The following is a 22,811-nucleotide window of genomic DNA, read 5'->3' as shown; positions in this document are numbered from 1 at the left end:
TTTAGGATTGCTGGTGTGTGTGTGTGTGTGTGTGTGTGTGTGTGTGTGTGTGTGTGTGTGTTTATATTTGTACCCACATGAATTCTTTAGGAGACATCAAATTTATAATAAATATATTTTTTTTCCTTTTTAGGAATGATTTAATTTATTAAAACGTTGTATCTGACTTCCAAAACAATCTAAGGCTACTATTTAATATTTGTTTATTTTGTTCATTTGCTCACTCATTTAAGAAACATTTTAGGAACACTTACCATGTGTCCGACATTGTTTTATCTTTATAGAAAGATGAAAAAAACTATGTCCTTGCCCAAAAACTATGTCTATTGCGGTAACTATTTCCAGCAAAGTCAGGGCTAGCTAATTCTCTTGTCATAGTATTTTACCAGGCTGTATTATTATCATCTGCTTACTTGCCAGTATCTCCCCTCCTCTTCCCAGTAGATTACAAGTTCTATGAGTTCAGATACTGTAGCTGCCTCTCTTCTTCAGTGCTGTCAAACACAGTCTGGTACATAATAAATGTAGATTTCTAGTACGTATGCTTTATTAAGTTAAGACTTCCTTTTTTGTTGTTTTTTAAAAATTCTTAGTTTGCTAAGATTAAAAAAATCATTAGTGGGTATTGAGTTTTATGAAATGTCTTCTCTTGAAGTCTTGAAGATCGGTTTTAAAAAAATGTCATAATTTACATTGATGGATTTTCTATTGAACTGTCTTTTCATTCCTGGGATAAGCCTTATTTGCTTATAGTATATTATGATGTATTAAAAAAATAATTAAAAAAATGATTTCGGCACATAATTGGCACATTATATTTTTGGACTGTTGTTTATTGGACATTTTGCCTGCAGTAATGTTTGTTTATTCTGCAAATATTTTATGAGTGCTTTTGATAAGATACTATTAACCAGGTTATATAAGATATAGAAATTCCCTACTTTTAAATGGAACTTATTGTATAAGATCCTTTTTATTTTCTATTTATTTTGCATAATTAAGACTATATCTTATGTACATTTCGAACCCTTTAAAGAAAACCTGTATCTCAAATGCAATTTTGTGTCGTTGTAAACATTTAAAACTGAATGCATAATAATTTTTCACACTGATTTACTCAAATTCACTTAACCATTCCCACCATGATGTACATGTGGTTTCAGTTTCATTTTATTTCCTTTTTTTCATAAAAGCAGAGCCTGAAACAGACTTGGTTGAAGGTAGAGTATTTGGGAAATGATCCTAGGGGAGCAGTAGTGAAAGAGCATGGTTAGGGAAGCAGAGGTGAGTTATTAAGGCGGGTACCTCTGCTTTATTCCATTAGGACCCTTAAGAAGTATGCAGCATCCCTCCAAGAGTTCCTTACATGTTGTGTAGCATTCATGGCATGGATATGCCATAATTTATTTATCTATTCACCACTGATGGGCAGTTAGATCATTTCCAGTTTTTGGCTATTAACGAATAATGCCACTAAGAATATTTGTGAATCTGTATGTGGATATATGTTTCATTTTCCTTGGTTAAATACCTAAGAGTGGACTGTTTGGGTTTACTTTTTCAGGAATTTGCCTGTTTTCCAAAGTGGTTGTACCATTTGCATTCCCACCATCAATTTGTGAGAGTTCCAGCTGATCCACGTCTTTGCTAACTTGTCTTTTTAAATGGTAGCCACTCTCATAAATGTGTAGTTGTAGCAAACTGTGCTTTTTAATTTTAATTTGTCTAACTAATGATGTTGAACATTTTCTCATATATTTGTTATCTATGTATCTTCTTTGTTGAAAGGTCTGGCTAAATCTTTTGCCCATTTTCAAGTAGGTTTTTCATCTTTTACTGACATGTGAGAGTTTCTTATATATTATAGATACAAGTCCTTTGTTAGATATATGCTTTACAAAATATTTCATCCAGTCTGTGGCTTGAATTTTTATTTTCTTTACTATGTCTTTTGAAGAAGAATACTGTTTGTTTTTGATCAAGTCTTACTTATTGATTCTTTTCATTCACAGTATATAGTTTTTGACTCTATTTAAGAAACCTTTGTCAAACCCCTGGCCATTAAATTTTTCCCTATGTTTTCTTCCAGAAGTTTAATAGTTTTAGTTTTTACATTTAGGTCTATGATGAATTTTGAGTCAATTTTTGTATGTGGCATGAGATCAGGGCCGAGGTTTATGTTTATTTTTTTTTGCATATGGCTATCCAATTGTTTCTCACCATTTGTTGGAAAGATTATTTTTCTCATTGAATTATCTCAACACCTTTGTTGAAAAGCAATTATTAATATAGGTACGGAATTATTTCTGTACTCTATTCTGTTTCATTGATGTATTTGTCTATCTTTATGTCAATAATGCACTATCTGAAAACTGCAGCTTTATAAGAAGTCCTGGACTCAGGTAGTATATGTCTTCTAATATTGTTTATCTTCTTAAAATTTGCTTTGGCTATTCTAGATCTTTTGCATTTTCTCATTAATTTTAGAATCAGCTATTCAATTTGTATGAAAAAGCATGCTGAGATTTTTATTAGTGTTGCACTGAATATATAAATCATTTTGGGGAAAATTGACATCTTCACAGTATTTACTCTTCCAATTTATGAACATGGTATATCTCTCTATTTATTTAGGTCTTCTTCAGTTTCTCTCAGAAATATTTTGTTGTTTTTTTTAAGATACATGTCTTGTACATATTTTGTCAAAATTTTTTTTCTAAGTGTTTATTTTTAAAAATAATTTGTATTTTTCAGTTGCAGTTGACATATAATATTATATCAGTTTCAGGTGTATAACATAGTGATTAGACTTTATGTAACTTACAAAGTGATCATCCTGATAAATCTAGTATCCATCTGACATGATGCATAGTTATCACAATATTGTTGTGATAATATATATCCCTATGCTGTGCTTTACATCCTCATGACTATTTTGTAACCACCAATTTGTAATCCTTGTCCCCTTTTCCTCCATCACTCCAACCCTCCTCCCATCTGGCAACCATCAAAATGTTCTCTATATCTGTTTTGTTCGTTTATTTTATTTATATATATATATTCCATGTGTAAGTGAATTCACATGGCATTTGTCTTTCTCTTTCTGACTCATTTCACTTAGCATAATACCCTCTAAGTCCATCCATGTTGCTGCAGCAGGCAAAATTTCATTCATTTTTTTTGGTTGAGTAATATTCCATTGTATATATGTACCACTTCTTCTTTATCCATTCATCTATTGATGGACACTTAGGTTGTTTCCATATCTTGGCTATTGTAGATAATGCTGCAGTGAACATGTGGATGCACATGTCTTTTTGAATTAGTGTTTTAGGTTTCTTGGGATAAATACCCAGAAGTGGAATTACTGGGAACTTCATTTTTTTCTTCAGGTTTTAAAACTTTTTATTTGTGTATTTAAAAAAAGTATGCATTACAATAATTAAAATCGTTTGAATAAAAAAAAAATGGCACTTTGATTAAACTGCATTTTACAGTCTGCAAGAAACCTTGGACCAGCTTGGTTTTTACTCTAGATTTCACTGTCTTCTCATCCAGATTCTGCCTTCAACAACATGCAAGTTCTTTTCCTTCCCTGCAAGCCAGACAGGCAGATAAGAGAGGCAGGTATGGCCTTTGTTGTCAGCAATTCTTTGATGTGAAAAGGGGCCGCACAGTCAGTTATACTTGATCCAGTTTCTTTGCATCTTACAAAGTTAAATAGCTAAAAGAAGTAAAATAAGAAAGCAATGCTTGAGGAATGTACAGTTTATATTTTTGGTATATGCCTCATTACGATTTGCCTGCTTCTTCTCCTGTTCAGTTGTTTCTTTTGAAGGCAGTGAATTTTTCTCTTGCATTTCTGGTGTATTCAATTTCAACTTATTGAATTTCTCAATCTCAGTTACATTGGGTTTGTCAGTCATGGTTGCAGAAGAAGTGGACAGAGGTGCACAAAAGAATCATCTGCTTAGTGGCAGTTGCCAAGTACCACTGGGTCCTTCTCTATCTCTTGTTACATCTTTTGTTTTAAAGTCTGTTTTGTGTGGTATAAGTATTGCTAACCCAGCTTTTTTTTTTTTTTCATTTCCATTTACATGAAATATCCTTTTCCATACCTGGACTTCTCAGTTTTGTGTGTCTTTCAATCTGAAATGAGTCTCTCATAGGCAGCATTGTTTTCTTATCTATTCAGCCACCCTGTCTTTTAATTGGAACATTTAATCCATTTATATTTAAAGTAATTGTTGATAGATATGTAATTATTGACATTTTATTATTCATATCTTTGATTTTTTTTTTTCCCTTAAAAAAGTCCCTTTAACTTTTTTGTAATGCTGGTTTATTGGTGATGAACTTCTTTAGCTTTTTCTTGTTTGGGGAGCTCTTTAGCTCTCCTTCAATTCTAAATGATAGCTTTGGTGGTTAGAGTAATCTTGGTTGTAGGTCCTTGCTTTTCATCACTTTGAGTGTTTTGTGCCAGTCCCTTCTGGCCTGCAAAGTTTCTGTTAAGAAACCAACTGACAGGCTTATGGGAGCTCCCTTGTAGATAACTAATTACTTTTCTCTTCTGCTTTTAAGATTCTTTCTTAGTCTTTAACCTTTGGCATTTAATTATAAGGTGTCTTGGTGTGGGGCCTGTTTGAGTTCATCTTGTTTGGAGCTCTCTGCACTTCCTAGACTTGTATGTTTATTTCCTTTGCCAGATTAGGGTCATTTTCCATCATTATTTCTTGAAATAGGTTTATCAATTCTTTGCTCTCTCTCTTCTTCTGGTACGCTTATGATGCGAATGTTGTCCCAGAGGTCTCTTAAACTATCCTAATATTTTTGGAATTTTTTTCTGTTCTGATTGGGTATTTTTTGCTACCTTATTCTCCAAATCACTGATTTCATCCTCTGCTTCATCTAATCTGCTGTTGATTCCCTGTAATGTATTTTTCATTTCAGTAATTGTATTCTTCTCTGCTTACTGATTCTTTTTTACGTTTTCTATCTTTTTGTTAAAGTTCCCCCTGAGATCATTGAGCATCCTTATGACCAGTGTTTCAAACTTTGCATCTGGTAGATTGCTTGTCTCCATTTTGTTTATTTCCTTTTCTGGAGCTTTGTCCTATTCTTTCATTTGAGACATGTTTTTTTGTCTCCTCATTTTGGCTGCCTCCCTATGTTTTTTTCCCCGTGTTTGTTTCTATGTATTATGTGGAGGGGCTATGTCTCCTAGACTTTGTAGAATGGCCTTGTATAGTAAGTATCCTGTGGGGCCCAGTGGCACAGTCTCCCTGGTCACCTGAGCTGGGTGCTCCAGGTCTGTCCCTTGTGTGGGTTGTGTGTGCCCTCCTACTGTAGTTGAGTCTTGATTGCTGTTGGCATGTCAGTGGGAGGGATTGACCTTCAGGCTGATCAGTTGTGAGGACTGGCAGTGACTACAATGAAGGAGCTATTGTTCAGGGGATGACAGTAAGGACCAGGATTTACTTTAGTGGGGCTCTGATGCCTACTGAGTCTGCCTTTTGGGTATGTGGTTTGTGGAGGTGGTTGGGTGGTGCTCTGGTGTGATCTGAAGATGGACACTGGGTGTATTGGTTCTGGGACTTCTTGTGAGAGGCTCTGTTGCAGGCCAAATTCAGCCACACCTATGCCATCCCCAGGGCCACCTGGTATGAGCTACGAAGAGATCTGCAGATGGTTGCCACTTGTGCTGGGCTTGGAGGTGTCTGGGAGAGGCTAAGCTGTGAACTGAGGCCATCTGCTATTAGTGTTGGGCTTGGGGCTGCTTAGCAAGGGTACAGGGTGTGCTGAGGGCAGATGCTATTTTAGGGGTTGTGAACCTTTAATAGGTTTTAGAAAAGTCCACAGCATAAGGCAATACAGGCCATTTGTATGGAAGAGCCACTGGAAGCAGCTTGGGTGAGCCTATAAGCTGGGTGGGACAGGGTCTCAGGGAATCACCAGGGTAGGGCGAACAGTATTAGCCAGGTTGATGGAGACTCATATATGGCACCCACATGTGCATTCAGGCTGGGTTGGGAGAGGGTTCAACAAAAGAACAATGGCTTCTGCCAGTGCTTCTGTCTGGGAGAAATCTGTCCCTTCAGCCCTCACTCTGAAGCCAGACAATTCAGTTTCTCCTCAGATGTTCCTGGCACCTTTTGAGCTGCTGCCTCAGCATTGGAGCTCAGAGTTAGTGAGTTAGTGAGTTCTTCAGTGAGTGAGTTCGTCAGTGAGTAAGTTCATGCATGGGCCCTTTAAGAGGAATGCCTGAGACTCCTGCCACTCTCTGTCTCACTCAGCCACAATATCTGCTGGTTTTCACAGCCAGAATTTGTAGAGACTTCTCTTCCCAGCACTGGAACCCTGGGCTGGGGAGCCTGGTGTATGGCTGAGACCCCTTGCTCCTTGGGGGGATACCTCCACAGCTAAAATACCCCTCCTAATTTTTAACCACCACATGTGAGTGTGGGACCAGATCATTTGAGTCTCAGCCCCTCCTACCAGCCTTGATGTGGCTTCTTCTCTATATCCCTAGTTATAGGACTTCTGTTCAGCTAGACTTCAGGCAATTCTCAATGATGATTGTTCTGTAGTTTAGTTGTAATTTTGATGTGGTCACAGTGTTTAACTACCCTACTGTCTTTACTCGAAGCCTCCAAGTATTATTTTTTGATATTGTTCTTGTAAATGGTCTAGCCCAGTGCCTGACACAGACAGGGTAGACAATGGGCAAATATTTGTTCGAAGAACAGGTGAATGAATGAATAAAATGTGTAAGTGGAAAATATCAATGTAGTGAGTCATGTCTGCTCATTTTAAGGACTTTTTCTTAGCATTCTACAAGGATGTAAAAGTAAAGAAAACACATGGGTGATGTAATTCAGGAACAAGGGTTGGTGGGAAAATGAGTGCCTGTTTTTGAACCTTAGGAAAAGTGTAAGCAGAGAGTCAAGACACGGATGGAAGATGATACTCCAAGCAAATGGCATCCAAAGGAAAGCAGTGTAGTCATACTTAGATAAAATAGACTTCAAGCTGAAAAAGGTAAAAAGAGACAAAGATGGACATTATGTAACAAAAAGGGGACAATCCATCGAGAAAACAACATTTTTAAAATATATATACACCCAACTTTAGAGCACCAAAATATATAAGTCAATTGTTAACAGACCTAAAGGGAGAAATTGACAGCACCACAATAATAGTAGGAGACTTTAACACCCCACTTACACCATGGGGTAGATCATCCAGACATAAAGTCAATAAGGAAATATTGGCCTTAAATGATACATTAAATGTCATGTACTTAATAGATATATACAGAACATTTCATTCAAAAGCAACAGAATACACACATTCTTCTCAAGTGCACGTGGAACATTCTCAAAGATAGACCATGTGTTGGGATATGAAACAAGTCTCAGTAAATTTAAGAAAATTGAATCATACCAAGCATCTTTTTTAGAAACCAAACTCAAAGTCACAGAAGATTGTGATCTAAACAATAGAGAGTTCAGAATAGCTGTCATGAAGAAACTCAAGGAGATACAAGAAAACTCAGGGAATTCAAGGAGCTCAGGAATAAAACTGTCATTTTCGTTTTGGGATACTCTGTTACAATGATTATTCATGGCACTTGATGGGGTTGTTCCTCTGTTGGTACATTTGAAGTAGCGACGTATTTTTTTATTTAGGTACACCTTTATTTACTTTAATTTTAACCAGTCACCAGGTTAGTAATTAGAGGTCTTTTTCCTCCAGTAGGTGGTGCTATAGCACAAGTTTTTTGTTTCTTTTACTTGAGTTGACTATATTTGAGAGCCAGCATTTTCCCCCTTGCACTGCCTCTGCCAGAGGTGTCACAGGTGCCCTGTTCATTGCTGCTTGTGCCTCTGGGGTCACTGGTGCCTTGCTGCTGCTGGTGTTGCTTTAGTGCTGGTTTTGCTCTGGTCATGAGTGTTGCTGCTGAGATAACGTGTCCCCAGTGCTTACCAGGTGGTCTGGGTCTCAGCAATGCCATGTTGGTGGGAGAGATAGCACAGCTTAGAGGGGTAGCTGGGGTCGAGTGCCCTGCTGCCACTGCCGTTTGGTTCTCTGTGGCTGTTTATGTTGCTGTGACCAGAAGGCCAGAATCATATGCACTGCCTCTTCTGCTGCTACTGAGTTCTCTAGTGATACGGCACCATTGCAGCCAGGGCAGGGAACCGGAGCGGGGTGCCGATGCCACTGCTGTCTTTTTTCTTCCCTCGCTGCTTCTGTGCTTGCTGGGGCTGTGGACTCCGCTGCTGAGGAGTCAGGGTGAGGAGCACCATCCGTGCTCTTACCCCAGTTCTGCTTCCCTCTTCCGTGCCAATCCACCTTCAGATGTGTGGCTCTCTCAGGCATCCTAGTGTGTTGAGCAGAGGAATCTTTGTTGAGTTATTGATGTCCCACTAGTTATAGGTTGAAGGAGAGAGACAAAGGGAGCATCTCACTCACAACGATGCTGACGTCATTCTCCCAATATATTTTAACTTCCGTGGGTGATTAATAAAGTGCTTGTGGAGTCAGACTGTGTCCTTGGAGTCACTAAACCTCTCTGAGCCTCGAGGACAGCCTCCTCTCTCTAACCTATAGAAATTATGCCCTCTTGGCCTCATATCCCACCCCGTATTTCACACACCACATGACAGTGGTGTGTGATTGTGACTTGTTCATGTTGTCTCAGATAGATTACAAATGTGTAAAAGATAAGCCCTTTGCCTTTTACCTTTATATTTCTTGCACACTGAAGTGGTCATTAAATATTTTCTTAAGAGTTGATGTATCCATGTCATTAAGTAAAGATAATGCATGCAAGGCACTTACTACAGTGACTGGCACATAGCAGGTATTCAGTAAATTATATGAAGAGCACTCGGTCAATATGGGGAATGTTGCTTATTATATCATTTTTAATTGATTTTACCCCCACCCCTCCATTTCACATATTTCGTGCTTTGGCTGATTTAGAAGCCTATCTATTTTTCATTTTGAAATAATTTTTGACTTACAAATAAGTCACAAAAATAATACAAATAATTCTCACATATTAACTGATGTATCTTCAGTGCATTGTGTCAAGGAGGCACATGATATCCCTTTCCTAGTGATGTTAATTTTGATCATTTGGTTAAAGTGATATCTGCCAGATTTCTTTACCATAAAGTTATAGTTTTTTTTTCTCTTTACAATAAGTATCTGGTGGGTAAATACTTTGTATATAAATATCTTTTACGTACAAAAAAAATTTTACTCAGTAACTTTAGCATCTATTGATGATTCTTTCCCAAACAGTTATTGTGGAATTTGCCAAATAGTGATTTTTTGGTTTCTATTATTTCTTCTACATCTATCTATTAATTGGCATTTTACTTTAAGGAAGTATAAAATTCATTTAGGTATTTATTCATTTCTTAATTTATATCAGTAGAGTCGTGGATTCTTATTTTATTCAATGAGTTATGATCCATTAGAATTACTGTTTTGTTTGTTCCTTTTCCCCCTTAAACTGTGCAGATAGTAAAATTGGACGGGTGGCAGAAAGTGAGGGGAAAGAAGGCTTTGAGTACTTTTGTTCCAGTTAGAGGTATGCCAAACAGCAGGTCCAAAGGATAAGCATTTATGTGGGTTACACCAGCTTAACAAGGATCATCATGAAATAAATAACGGTATAGATTGTGCTAAAATATATTGATTTCTCTTCATTTCAGGAAATAAAAAGGGTCAGTTGGAAGTAATTTAGTTATTAAGGTGACTACAATGTCTTGTAACCTCTAATAGTTGGAAATGTTTGTTGTTTTGGGGTAGAATGTGAAGTACGTATATTGAAAGTAAATGGAAAATGAGATTTCAGTATCACTGTCTTGGCACAAGATGGCAGCAGCTAGCCATCAATTTTGCAGCACAAGAATTAACAGTGTCTTTTTGCCTTTGCAGAGATTTCAGTACTAGTGCTAATAACATTCAGATTGACAAAACCAAGCCTCTGTGGCACAACTATTTCCTATGTGGATTTAAAGGAATTCAGGTAAATTGGTGTAGCATTTGAGATTGTTATATCAAGATATATTTTATTTACTCTATAACTTTTGTCTCCTTTCAATACTAACTGATGTTTCTGTTCTATTTTGCTAATTTATGTATTTTAGGGGATGAGGTAGATATGACATTTTCTGGGCAGTGTTCACAAGGGGCAGCAGTGGCTGTTCATAAGTCAGGTGTATCCAACAAACATCTTTCTGGTTTTTAAAAAAACTGTTTTTCAGATATTCTTTTGAAGGCTACATTCTATTAATATTATTTATATTTGGGGATATAGAGGTATGTACTGTAACAGGATTTGTAATTAAATAGCCCAGGGTTTGAATCTGGGCCTCTAGCCAGCTGTATTAATTTAACCTCTTAAGTCTCAGGTTTGTTATCTATAAAATAATGTCACTGCTATCCCAACAAAGAGTTGTTGCAAGGATTATACAATGTTTGATGCATAGCAAGCATTCAATAAATGATAACTAGTATTGTTATTACTACTTCAGATGGGGTTAAAAAAAGATGTAGTGAAATTTATTAGAATAACTATTTTCCTAGAAACTCTGAATAATTATCTTGAACATCTCTAATGTCATGTAGGTGAAAAAGAAAATGGAATATTTCCTCTCTCTCTTAATTAAAGAAAGTATGAAGGACAAAAATAAAATTAATTTGCTAAATCAATTTTATTTGTTTATTAAAATCCATGTTATAGAGAGCTTATGTTCCTCACTGCCTGGAGGTCCTATCTAAAACTTTGTCATGAGTAGCCTATAGGACTTGGTGGCATATCTGTTACAGAAATATATCACACTTATTTCTGATGTGTAGTCTCGTACTCTAATTATGGTGGTCTGCTCCCTTCCCTTCCCCCGCCTCCCTCCCTCTCCTCCCTCCCTCCCCTTCCCAGACACATGGTAACAACTTATCAAAAAATTATGATAGGTTTTAAATCTTCAAATCATTTGGCTTGTCGTATGCGTTAGTGGGAATTACAGTATTTGGAAGCATTTACTTGGCAAATGCAATTTGATTTTCCTTAGAGCAACATGCCTTTTGTAGTATACGGGTAAAGTGACCTAAATAACATATATTGCTTTGTGTTGCTTTTGAGAATTTCAAACCTTTCTTTTGGGTTTGACAACTTATGTGCAAAAGCAGGTTTGTACAATGAATTTTTGGCAGAAAAGTAATTTAAATGTTAGCTTGTTTAAAAACCTTCAAATTCAAATACTAGAAAGTTCCAGAGTATAATCTGTTTATATTAAATTGAACATGTTATCCTTTTGGGATAGAGCTATTACAGAATTTGGCAAAACCCATTTGTGTTTTTGAGTCTGTCGTACATTTTAATTTAAACATTGTATGATAAGTTTGTAAGTATGATTCACATTCAAGACACCCTGTGGATCAGTTTATGGTTAAATATATAGCATTCTCCAAGGATTTTTTTTTAAAACAAGCTGTCTTGATGTTCTGTATGAAAGGGCACTGGCAACAGCAGTGGTTCAGTTTATAATTTGTTTGTATTTCTGGAAAGGAAATTTTTAGATGACTTGAAATCAAGAAGTACATCCAACTGAATCTCTTCTTTTGTGGTGCATGAGTTTTACCAGTTTAGGGGAAAAGAACAAAAAAGTTAAGGAAAAAACCCCTAGTCTTTTATTTGCAGAGCTTTGTTGTTAACTTTGGTTATTCTAACTAGTTTATTGAAATTTCTCCCTAAAATAATATGTATGATGAAATGCATAATTATGTAATATAATAGCAATTTTTACTTTGGTCTTGAGCTGTTTGAGTAATTTGCAAACACGATGGTGCTTTTCTTGAGGAGGAGGTGGCCTTGAATATATTTTTAATCTTAAACCACAAAGGTTATATATTATGATATCATCCTAAATGTCATCCTAGATATTTATCTAAGTATCCTAAAGCTTTCCATCTTTAGAGTCTGAATATTTCTTTGGGCTTTCCTATTTGGAGAAACAGAGTACCCCTGCTTCATTTACAGCCTACATTCTTGTTCGTGGCTGAATTCTAATTTGGCTGTCTTGAAAGCTGCCATATGGCTAGTTTGTATCTGTAAAAATCTGGATTTCTTCATATAGCTGACTTACATTAAATTACAGTGACAGTATGCTGGCCCAGGTTTCTGACTGTAGTAGAGAAGTTCTCAGCCAGAAATCAGAGACCTGGGTCCTACTCCCAGCTCCCTACATATGATCTTAGGAAAGTTTCTTAATTTTTCTGTGCCTAGGTTTTTCCATAAGTAAAACAGAACTGAGAAAGTTTAGAACAACTTTTTCTTCAGAGGACCTTCTGAAGAAAGACGCTCCATAGAAATCAGTCACTGCTTGGTGTTAGGCTTTTACAATCACAGCGTTTGGGAATGTGCTATATAGCGATTTAATCTGCTTCACTAATAAATGTGTCTTTCTTTTCTCGTTATTTGAGAATTTGATTTATAATTGTTTAATTTTTTTCCATGTTTGTTCAAATCAATTAATATTCAAGAAAAAGATCATTTAGGAAATGGATCAGTAGCTTTATTAAATTAAAATTATTGGGGTGACATTGGTTAATAAAATCAAATAGATTTCAAGTCTACAATTCAGTGATATGTCATATGTATATAGCATTGTGTGTTCACCACCCAAAGTTAAGTTTCCTTCCGTCACCAAATATTTGACCCCCTTTTCCCTTACCTACCTCCCCCTCCCCACTTCTCTCTGGTAACCACCAATCTACTGGCCATGTCCATGAGTCTCTGTTCGTTTGTCATGTTTGTTGCTTTTAGTTTCATATTTCACATATAAATGAAATCATATGGTTCTCAACTTCTTCTGTCTGGCTTATTTTACTTCGCATGATAATCTCAAAATCTATCCATGTTGTCGCAAATGGCAGTATTTGATCTTATGGTGGATCAGTAGCTTTTTTGTTGAACAAAGTAAAAAGTAATCTTTATATTACCATACCTTGTGGCCAAGAGCCCTTACATAAAATGTCATAGACTCAACTGAATTGCACAAGTGGTTTCTAGAAATAGCATAAGTCCATTAATAGACTTTTGCTCCCTGGAGAATAGAAGAACTTTTTGCTGCTTCTTGAATCTGACACCAAAGTTACTAGTGCTATTTTTCCTTATATTCTTAGGAACACTTTGGTCTTAGTAACCTGACTGGAATGAATTGCTTGGTGGATGGAACCATCCCACCAAGTTCTGGCCTCTCCAGCTCCAGTGCTTTGGTCTGTTGTGCTGGCTTGGTGACGCTCACAGTTTTGGGAATGAACCTATCCAAGGTAATCAACTTGTATATGTTAGCCTCACAGAACCCTCTCTTTCTAAAGGCATTAGCATTTGAATCTCAAAATTAGAATGCCTTCCTTTGACTGGAAAACTTTGTCTTACCTGAAAGGACTTCACACGCACACATGTAATTAAACAATTCCTGCTTCTGCTAAACCACTATAAGGTTGTTGATAATTTTCAAACAGTTAGTAGATCTGTGAATAACTATATTAAAATGCTCTTAGATTAAGTGTGGAGTTGGAATGCATGGATATCTTTTTAGATCACCTCATTAACAAGTTAAATTTAGAATAAGAAATTCTAGTCCTCATAGTTGGACCTGCTTATTTTCACCTGAACCTTAAATTAAATATTTGACAAGCAGTGGGTAGAAAGGGTATAGACCAAGCAATAAAGGAACTGAACAGCATATCTGTTTATGCCAGCAAGTTAGTCACTGAAATAAACTTAAAAATATATATATTGCATTACAAAGAGGAAATGCTTATTTAAAGGAAACATAAATCCTACAGGAAGTCAGAAAGCCTTAACTTTACAAGTTCACATAAATTTCTGACATTGCAGTTCAGAGCAGGTGTGGTCAGCTTTAATTAATGCTTTGGAGTTCTGGTTCAAATAAAATGTTATCATAGGTTCTTTTTATCCTATGTACATACACTACCAAGTTTATAAATGGTTTAGGAACACATACGGGGCATCAGGCAGATCAAGAGAAAATTGGCCACATGCTTAGTTTTTCTTAAGCCTGTTAAAACTTTCAATTTAAAAATTTTATATGTAAGAGGAAAGAGAGAAATGAAGGAGAAAGCAAAGCCTCAGAATTTTCTTTAGCTGTTATGTGTAACTATACATTAATTAGCCCAATGGCTTATTTGGAGGGAAGGATAACTTGCTTGTTATTATTTGTTTAAGAGGAGAGAAAGCAAAGAAAGAAAGTTCATATGTAAAATCTGTACATCATTTAACCATTATTTTCTTTTTAGTGGCTGCTTTGTTCAAGGCGTTGAAGTTATAATAGGTACAGTTTTAACCCTCACAGTGCCTATGATATAAAAGGGGAATAGAGAAAGTAAATAAGTAACTATAATAGAGTGTGATAAGTGGATAAGTAGTTTGCCATGGGAACAGATCTAACCTAGGCTTAGCATAAGACAGCTAAACTAAGAAACAAGGATTTGTAGATGTTAGTTGAGAAATACTGATAGCTTGTTAGAGGAACTAAAATAAGCTTTATTTGCCTGGAACACATAGTCATTTGGATAACAGGGTAAGAGACCAGATGCTTGTAAGCCACGTTGAATAATTTAGGCTTTATCCTGATAGCAGTGTAAAATAATTGCAAATTTTTAGGAAGAGGGTTAACATGGTCATATTTTTAAAAAGATCACCGTGGCTCTATTGTTAAATCTAGATTTGAGGGCAACAGTAATAGCAGTAGGAAGATGATGGTTTAGGGACGTGACAATGAGAATAGAGAGAATCGAATGATAGATCTAAGGTACATCTTAGACAGAATGACTAGGACTTGATTATTGATTGGATGTGGGGATGTGAGACAGCAAAGAGTCAAGAATTATACCCAGGTCTCTGGCTTGGTGTGAGTCATTGGAATAAGTAATACAGGTGAAAAAATACATTTGAGGGAAAGTAGAAATATTGAATATAAGGAATCTATGGGCATATTGATGGAGTTATCTAGTATTTAGCTACAAATAATATCTCTGAACGTCAGAAGGGAGATTGGGACTTGAGATGTCCATCTGAGAGTCATATAATTAGTTTCTGAAGCCATAGGAGTGGAGGAGAACATCCAGTAGACGAGTGTAGGTAGAAAGATAAGGAAGAGTAAGACAGATCTCTGATAAGCATGAACTTTTGAAAGATGGGCAGAGGATGAGATGTCCACTGAAGAGACTGAGAAGTAATCAGATAGATAGGATGAAAACCAGAAAAGTGAGGCAACAGCAAAGACACAGGAGAGACTATTTCATGAAAGAAGTGGCAGTGGTGTCAAATGCTGTTGAGAGGTTAGGACAAGGACCAGAAGTAGCCATTGGATTTAGTATAAAAGAAGTTGAATAAAACTTTGAAAAGAGCTTTTTAGAATAGGAATGGATCGAAGGGTCTATGAGATGAAAAAGTGAAAAAGTGGAAAAGTTCAGTAGATGCACAAAGTCTGGCTATGCCTGGAGAAAGAGATAATCTGGAGTCTGTGGTGGGGTGAGGTCAAGGAATTTATTTCTTTTTTAATGGTAGGATTGGTGAAACATTATTATTATTATTATTTTGCATTTTTGGGTTCTTTGATGGTGTGTATATCTAAGGGAAAGAAGAAAAAAATAAAAACACTTGAGCCTTTGGAATTGATTCTCGATGTCTCTGTGTTTTCAAAGTCAAAAATAGCAAATCTATTGGCATAAAAACATGTGCATAGATCAATGGAAGAGAATAGAGATCCCAGAAATAAACCCACCCATATATGATCAATTAATTTATGACAAAGAAGACAATATACAAAGGGGAAAGGATAATCTCTTTGATAAATAGTGCTGGGAAAACTGGACAGCCACATGTAAAAGAATGAAACTGGCCACTATCTTATATTATACACAAAAATTAACTCAAAATGGATTAAAGACTTGAATGTGAGACCTGAAACTATGAAACTCCTTGAAGAAAACATAGGTGGTAAGCTTCTTGACATGGTCTTGGTGATGATTTTTTTTTTTGAATTTGACATCAAAAGCAACAGCAGCAAAAATGAAAATAAACAATTGGGACCATATCAAACTAAAAAGTTTCTGTACAGCAAAGGAGACCATCAACAACATGAAAAAGCAACCTACTGACTGAGAGAAAATATTTACAAATCATATATCTGATAAGGGATTAATATCTAAAATATATAAACTCATATAACTCAAGAGCAAAACCCCAAACAATCCAATTAAAAAATGGGCAGAAGATCTGAATAGACATTTTTCCAAAGAAGATATACATATGGCCAATTGGAACCTGGAAAGATGCTCAACATTCCTGATCTATCACCTCACACCTGTTAAAATGGCTATTAATAAAAAGACAAGGAATAACAAGTGTTGACTTGGATGAGAGAAATGGGAACCCTTGTGTACTGTGGGTAGGAATGTACATTGATGGGGCCACTATGGAAATCAGTATGGAAATTCCTCAAAGAATTAAAACTAGAACTACCATAATCCAGCAATCCTATTTCTGGGTATTTATCTGAAGAAAATGAAGACACTAACTCAAGAAGATAATATGCACTCCTATGTTCATTGCAGTATTATTTACAATAGCCAAGATAAGAAAATAACCTAAGTGTACATCAATGGATGAATGGATAGAAAAGATGTATATATCTTTCACATGTACCACACACACATGGAATATTATTCAGCCATAAAAAAAAAGAATGAAATTTTGCCATTTGCGTTAACATGGGTGGACTTTGAGGGCACTATGCTAAATGAAATAAGTCAGAAAGAAAAAGACCTTATGATCTTATATGTGAAATCTAAAAAAACCCAAAACAACAAAAAACCAAGCTCAAAGTTACAGAGAACAGATTGATGGTTGTCAGAGTTGGTGCAAGGGTGGGTGGGTAAAATGAGTGAAGGTGGTCAAAAGGTAAAAACTTCCAGTTATAAAAGAAATAAGTCATAAGGATGTAATATACAGCATGGCATCTATAGTTAGTAACACCATATTGTATATTTGAAAGTTACTAAGAGAGTAAATCTTAAAAATTCTCATAAGAAAAAAAATTCTATAACTGTATATGGTAGCGGATATTAACTAGATTTATTGTTGTGATCATTTCACAATATATACAAATATCAATGTCAATTATACCTCAATTAAAAGAATTGAATAAAAAATATCAAATCAGAACTATCTAACTCCATTGCCTAAAAAAAATAATATGCATATCTTAGCTTTCCCTGCTAGTTTACATTGTACTGACAATGCTTTATTGTCTAGGGCTGAGCATAATTATTTGAAGAGTGTTTTTGCTTTGGTAAGATAGAATCTTGACTGAAAGGATTTGCTTGGTCTTCAATTAAGAGCCGATGGGATAATTCTCTTATAAAAATTCTAGAACATAACTCAAGGAGAGAAATTTAGAGATGAACTAGTTCAAAATCTTTATTTAAAATTTTTTAAAAATTTTAAACTTTTTTAATTTAAAATTTTTTTTTTTAATTTTTAAAATTTTTAAAGTATTGTATCACTGTTAGGAAACAAATGGCATATAGGACATAAATGAAGAGAATTTAATAAAAAGATAATTTATAGATTTGTGGGCAGGATCAAGGGACCCAGCTAGGAAGGGTTGGTTTTCCTGTGAAACTAGAAGCCATTATAATTCAGGAGGTATAGCTGTAATGTCAGAAATGCAGTGAGACAGAGAAAAAGTGAGTTGGGTGGGAATGGCAGTGGGTGGGGATGGGTGAGGGGAATTGTTCATAGAGGTCATTCTCTTGGTATGGAGAAGTATGAGAACGGAGGGCAGATAGGCAAACAGAATAACCAGCATATCTGATAAGAAAAATGAGTCCCATAAGAGATTGGTGACTAATGCTCTCCCAGTTGATAACTAATTTCCTCCAAATTATATGGACATTCTGTCTGCCTTACACAATTACAGACGATAATTACTGCAAATGGGGTATGATAAGTAGGACTATATGGAACTTGTTAATTCATTAATAAACTAAATGTTGCATGTCTGAAACCAGGAAAACAAAATGGCTAAGTCACCCAGAAGGTCTGGAAGACAGAAATTATGAATCAGAATGGAACTGACAGAAGAGAGTGTGGTATGATAAAAGGCCTATGAAATAGAAAACGCTAAAGGTTTTAAGGTGCCAGAATAAAGACACAACTATTCTTTCTTTTTCCTTCATTCATTCTCCAAACACTAGGGAAAACAAGAAGGCATAAGCTTTATCTTTGATAAATCAAGGAGATATAAATTACCCTAAACCACAGGATATAAAGATGGAAAGTGGGTGGAAGGATGGTGCGTGACTTAGCAGAGTGGAGAAAGGTCAGAGCCAAGTGTCTGGAGGGAGGTGCAGATGGAAAGCAAACTGGCTTACAGCTCTCTGGAAAAGCTTAGGAGTTAAAGGCACCCAGTACCTGAGAAAGCAGAGTGATATGGCAGGTGTGAATTTATTTGAAAGTCCTTATGAAGAGCAGTTAGACCCTCAGAGCCCACTATTACTTGGCTAAGTAAGGAGACCATTTCTTCCTACCTTTGCAGGAGTCTCTGGAGAAACAACCAGAGATTGTCCAGACATAGAGACTCTGAGCATTGAGAGAGGCAGAAGGAGAATAGAATTAAAAACTGGGGGATTAAAGAATGTTCTGCGTCTCAACAGTGCAATTCCCAACTCCCTTCTTCTGGTCAGCTCTAGCACACCAGCAGCTTACCACTCCGCACTCCATCAGGAATATTGGAAGATTCTTCTCAGAGGAAACTGAAATGTCCTAGAGAAAAGATACTGACATTTGGTGACCACCTCCCACAAAATTTCTCCTGCTACTCTATGACCCTATTAGAAGCCCATTTACAAAGTTTCTAATCAGCTTTTTAGTGACTTGCACTTAAATATGATAGAACATTAAAAGATATTTAGACCTTGGAAGAAAGCTTCTAACATGAAGCAAGCAAACGAAGAAACAAAAAGGAACTCAGAGGACATTGAGACAATGCTGAAAGCAGAAGAAGCCATGATGTCTTCAGAATGTTATTTTAAAATGAGGAACAAACAATAAGAAAGAGCTTTTGGATATTATAAATATGATAGCCAAAACAAAAAGTTTAGTGAAAGGATTGGAAGAACTCTCTGATGCAGTGGGAGTAAAAAAAGAGATGAACAATAAGAGAGAGAAATATAGGAAAATTTATAGATCAATTCCAGAAATCTGAGATCTGACTAGTAGGGAGAAACAGAAAACAATCACTAGAAAATTGTTTAAAAAATAATATTCCTCCAAAATAAGAACATGAATTCTCAGATTGAAAGGTGCTCACTGGGTATTTGGCATAATAAGTAATAATAAAAAAGAAATTATACCTCAATAAAATAATGTTTTTAAAGAAAAAAACAAACCAAAGTATACCATCTGGGGATTTTGAAACTTGAATGTTAATAGAAAACACACTAGAAGCTGAATGAGAAAGCAAGAGAAAAGAAGGGAAAGAGATCACAATCAAAGGATCAGGAATGAAAATTAATGTATCAAAAACAACTTTGGAAGATAGAAGGCAACAGATTAATATCTTTAAAATAGCTTAGAATAAATGAATTGTGATCAAGTGTAAGAATAGAATAAGACATTCTCAGACATGCTAAGTCTAAAAGTCTACAGGATGTAATCCATCAAAACTAGGGAGTTAAATCAAGAAAGAAGATAACATGGGAACTAGGAAATGGGGAATCTAACACAGGAGAGAGAAACTGGGTTTTTATTGAACGTTAGTGAAGGGAAATCCCAAAGTAACACTCATGACACCCAGCAGTTAGACAACACTCAGTGTAGAGTAGAGCAGAAGAGGGAGGGAAAAAAAAGAAATTGAAAAATCTTATCAGGAAAAGAAAAAAGAACTGATAGGTCTGACATGTTTGACCTTTGTTAAAAATGGATTGAGAGTGATATTCCTGAACTGTTGTAGGGTATGAGAAGGCTTAGCTGGACATACAAATAAAACTTAGCAAATGAGGAAATTAGGAGGTTATTAAATATAGGAAAAAAGAAAAAAACTATTCCAGAAAGAAAAATCAATTATTTTTCATTATTTGGCTTATAAGTGAACAATTATTAAGACCTCGTAAGTCTTATTAATTAATGGACTGAATATGGATCTAACCAATTTTTTTTGGCATAAATTTATTAAGAAAGATTGGGGGGAAGGGAAAGATGGGTGTACGAGAGCTAAAATTCTCATTTACGGTAACAGGAGGGCAGTAGATAAAGTTTAAAATGGAATAACTAGGAGACAGCATTTTACTTATATTTGACCATTTAAAGCAAGAGATAAGATTGAAAGTGTTTGACTCTGAGCACACAGCACTGGGGATGAGGATGAGAAGGTGAGAGCTAGAGACTGCTTTTGTTGTTTAAGCCTTTTAGCTCCCTTGATCTTTTAGATTATGTGCATATATTCCTTTAGTGAAAGTAAAAATTAATTGAAAATAAAGAAAAGGATAGGGAGAAAGGGGTTAATGGAATGAAAGGTAAGAGGGGCAGTGGATGACCCAAATTACTACAGTTGGGGGAGCTGGAAGATGAAGAGGCAAGAAGAGATTCGATGAGCCAATTTAGATATTGAGAACAGATGAGTTGCTGGACTGTGACCAGATCAGAAAGGCCTAGGGAGAGGCTTGTTGATGAGTTTTGGGTGAAAGAATCCAAGAAAATACAGGCATCTTCCACTTAATGGCAGAAGTCCATTCCAACAAACAGAGGTTCTGCACAAAGACATTAAGCAGGGGCCTATTTCTTATTATTTTAAATAAGAAAAATTATAAAGCATTACTCAACTCAGAACCTCTAACTAATTTCCTACAATGTTACAAAAATAGAGTATAAATTCCTATATATAAATAATGCGGAAATAGCATGAAAAGTACTTAAAACAACCTTCGTGAACATTAAACAATGTGCTTGTTAACAAGCAGTTACTTTACATAGTAATACACTGTATGTCTTCTGTGTTAATACCCGATGTCCAGTATTTTGCACACTGTTTTGTTAACAATGTTGTATTTAGGTTTGGGGATATAAATATATTTTTTCTTATGTAAACACCTTTCAAAAAGGTGTTATATTAAGAGATGTATACAGCCTATGAAGTTTGAGTATCAAACAACCAAGAGGTGTTATCAACAGTTACTTTAAATGTAAATGAATTAAATGCTCCAATCAAAGAGCATTTTGAATGGATAAGAAAACAAGACCTTTAGATATGCTGCCCACGAGAGACTTACTTCAGATCGAAAGACACACACAGACTGAAAATAAATGAATGGAAAAAGATATTTAATGAAAATGGAAAGACAAAAAAAGCTGGAGTAGCAATACTTATATCAAACAAAATAGACTTTAAAACAAAGGCTGTAACAAGAGACAAAGATGGACCCAGTAATCCCACTTCAGAGTGTTTACCCGAAGAAACCCAAAACACTACCTCGAAGGGACATGTACGTGCATATTTCATTGCAGCATTATTTATAATAACCAAGAAGTGGAGGCAACCCGGGTGTCCACCAATGGACAAATGGATAAAAAACAGGCAGTACAAAAATACAAAGGAGTATTACTCAGCCATAAAAAAGTATGAAATCTTGCCACCTGAAACAACATGGATGAACCTAGAGGGTATTGAGCTGAGTGGTGTAAGTCAGACAGAGAAAGACAAATGCCATATGATTTCACTTATATGTGGAATCTAAAGAACAAAATAAATGAATAAACAAAACAGAATCAAACTCATAGATACAGAACATTTTGATGGTTGCCAGATGGGAGGGGGATTTGAGGGGTGAGTAAAAATGGGGAAGGGATTAAGAAGTACAAATTGGTAGTTACAAAATAGTCATGGAGTTGTAAAGCACAGCATAAGGAATATAGTCAATAACATTAAATAACTGTATAGTGTCAAATGGATACTAGATTTGTCAGGGTGAACACTTCATAAATTATATACATATATAATCACTGCATTGTGTACCTGAAACTAATATAAAATTGTATGTCAAACTGTAATTGAAAAATTAAAAACATATATTGAAAAAAACCAAGAAAACAAAGAGGTGCTCTGACAGGAAAACATTAGTTGGTGGGACATTGTGTAAGGTATACCTGTACTTTGTTTGTTCAGAATTCAGGTTGCTCTAGACTTGTAGTATCCAGTTTCTGTGTATTCTTAGAGTTGTCCTTGGAGGCCAAGAACAAAGGACCAAGTTCCTCTTAAGGATCTTAGAATAGAGAGAGTTGTCTGTCTTGGGAGACAGGTGGCAACTCTAAAGGCTAGACTTAGATAGTAGGCTGTGTTAGGTTGGCGTCTACTCACAAGTTCTTTCCTCTGTTGGGATGGAATAGCGTGGGGTATAGATTTTGAATTCATGATATGGTGGACTGAGCAAGTGATAGTCAGAAGATCCACTTTGAAGGATTGGGGGCTATAGTAGAAGAATGCAAAACTGAGCCGCATCACCTGTTTTGAAGTCTAAGGAGGAGAAATCCCCTATTACCTTGGTTGATGAGGATTGAAATGACCAGCAGGGACCAGTGGGGTAGGATGGCATTCATTGTGTGGTTATCTTTGGCATTTTGTCAATAATACAATTCATGTGACTGAGTAACCAAGATATGAATTGGAGATAAAACTTTTCCTTGAGGGTTGCAGTCTACTGAGGAA

General features: G+C 35.8%; 1 protein-coding gene across 4 annotated transcripts in view; it reads left to right on the top strand.

Annotated features, from left to right (window-relative positions):
* The window catches only part of GALK2 (galactokinase 2), a 105,488-nt gene that overhangs the window by 22,660 nt on the left and 60,017 nt on the right, over nucleotides 1-22,811 (top strand). For 3 of the 4 annotated variants that reach the window (XM_039889082.1, XM_039889083.1, XM_039889085.1), the window contains 2 exons: nucleotides 9,952-10,042; nucleotides 13,201-13,347. In XM_039889082.1, the coding sequence (XP_039745016.1) occupies nucleotides 9,952-10,042; nucleotides 13,201-13,347 (238 nt within the window). The remainder of the gene's footprint in view (nucleotides 1-9,951; nucleotides 10,043-13,200; nucleotides 13,348-22,811) is intronic. The other variant, XM_039889084.1, reaches the window with a different exon arrangement.

This window comes from Pteropus medius, unplaced genomic scaffold (assembly GCF_902729225.1).
Source record: "Pteropus medius unplaced genomic scaffold, Ma_sr-lr_union100, whole genome shotgun sequence".
Lineage (NCBI taxonomy): Eukaryota > Metazoa > Chordata > Mammalia > Chiroptera > Pteropodidae > Pteropus > Pteropus medius.
The sequence above is the reverse complement of the archived record's forward strand: the minus strand, read 5'-3'. Positions and strand labels throughout refer to the sequence as shown.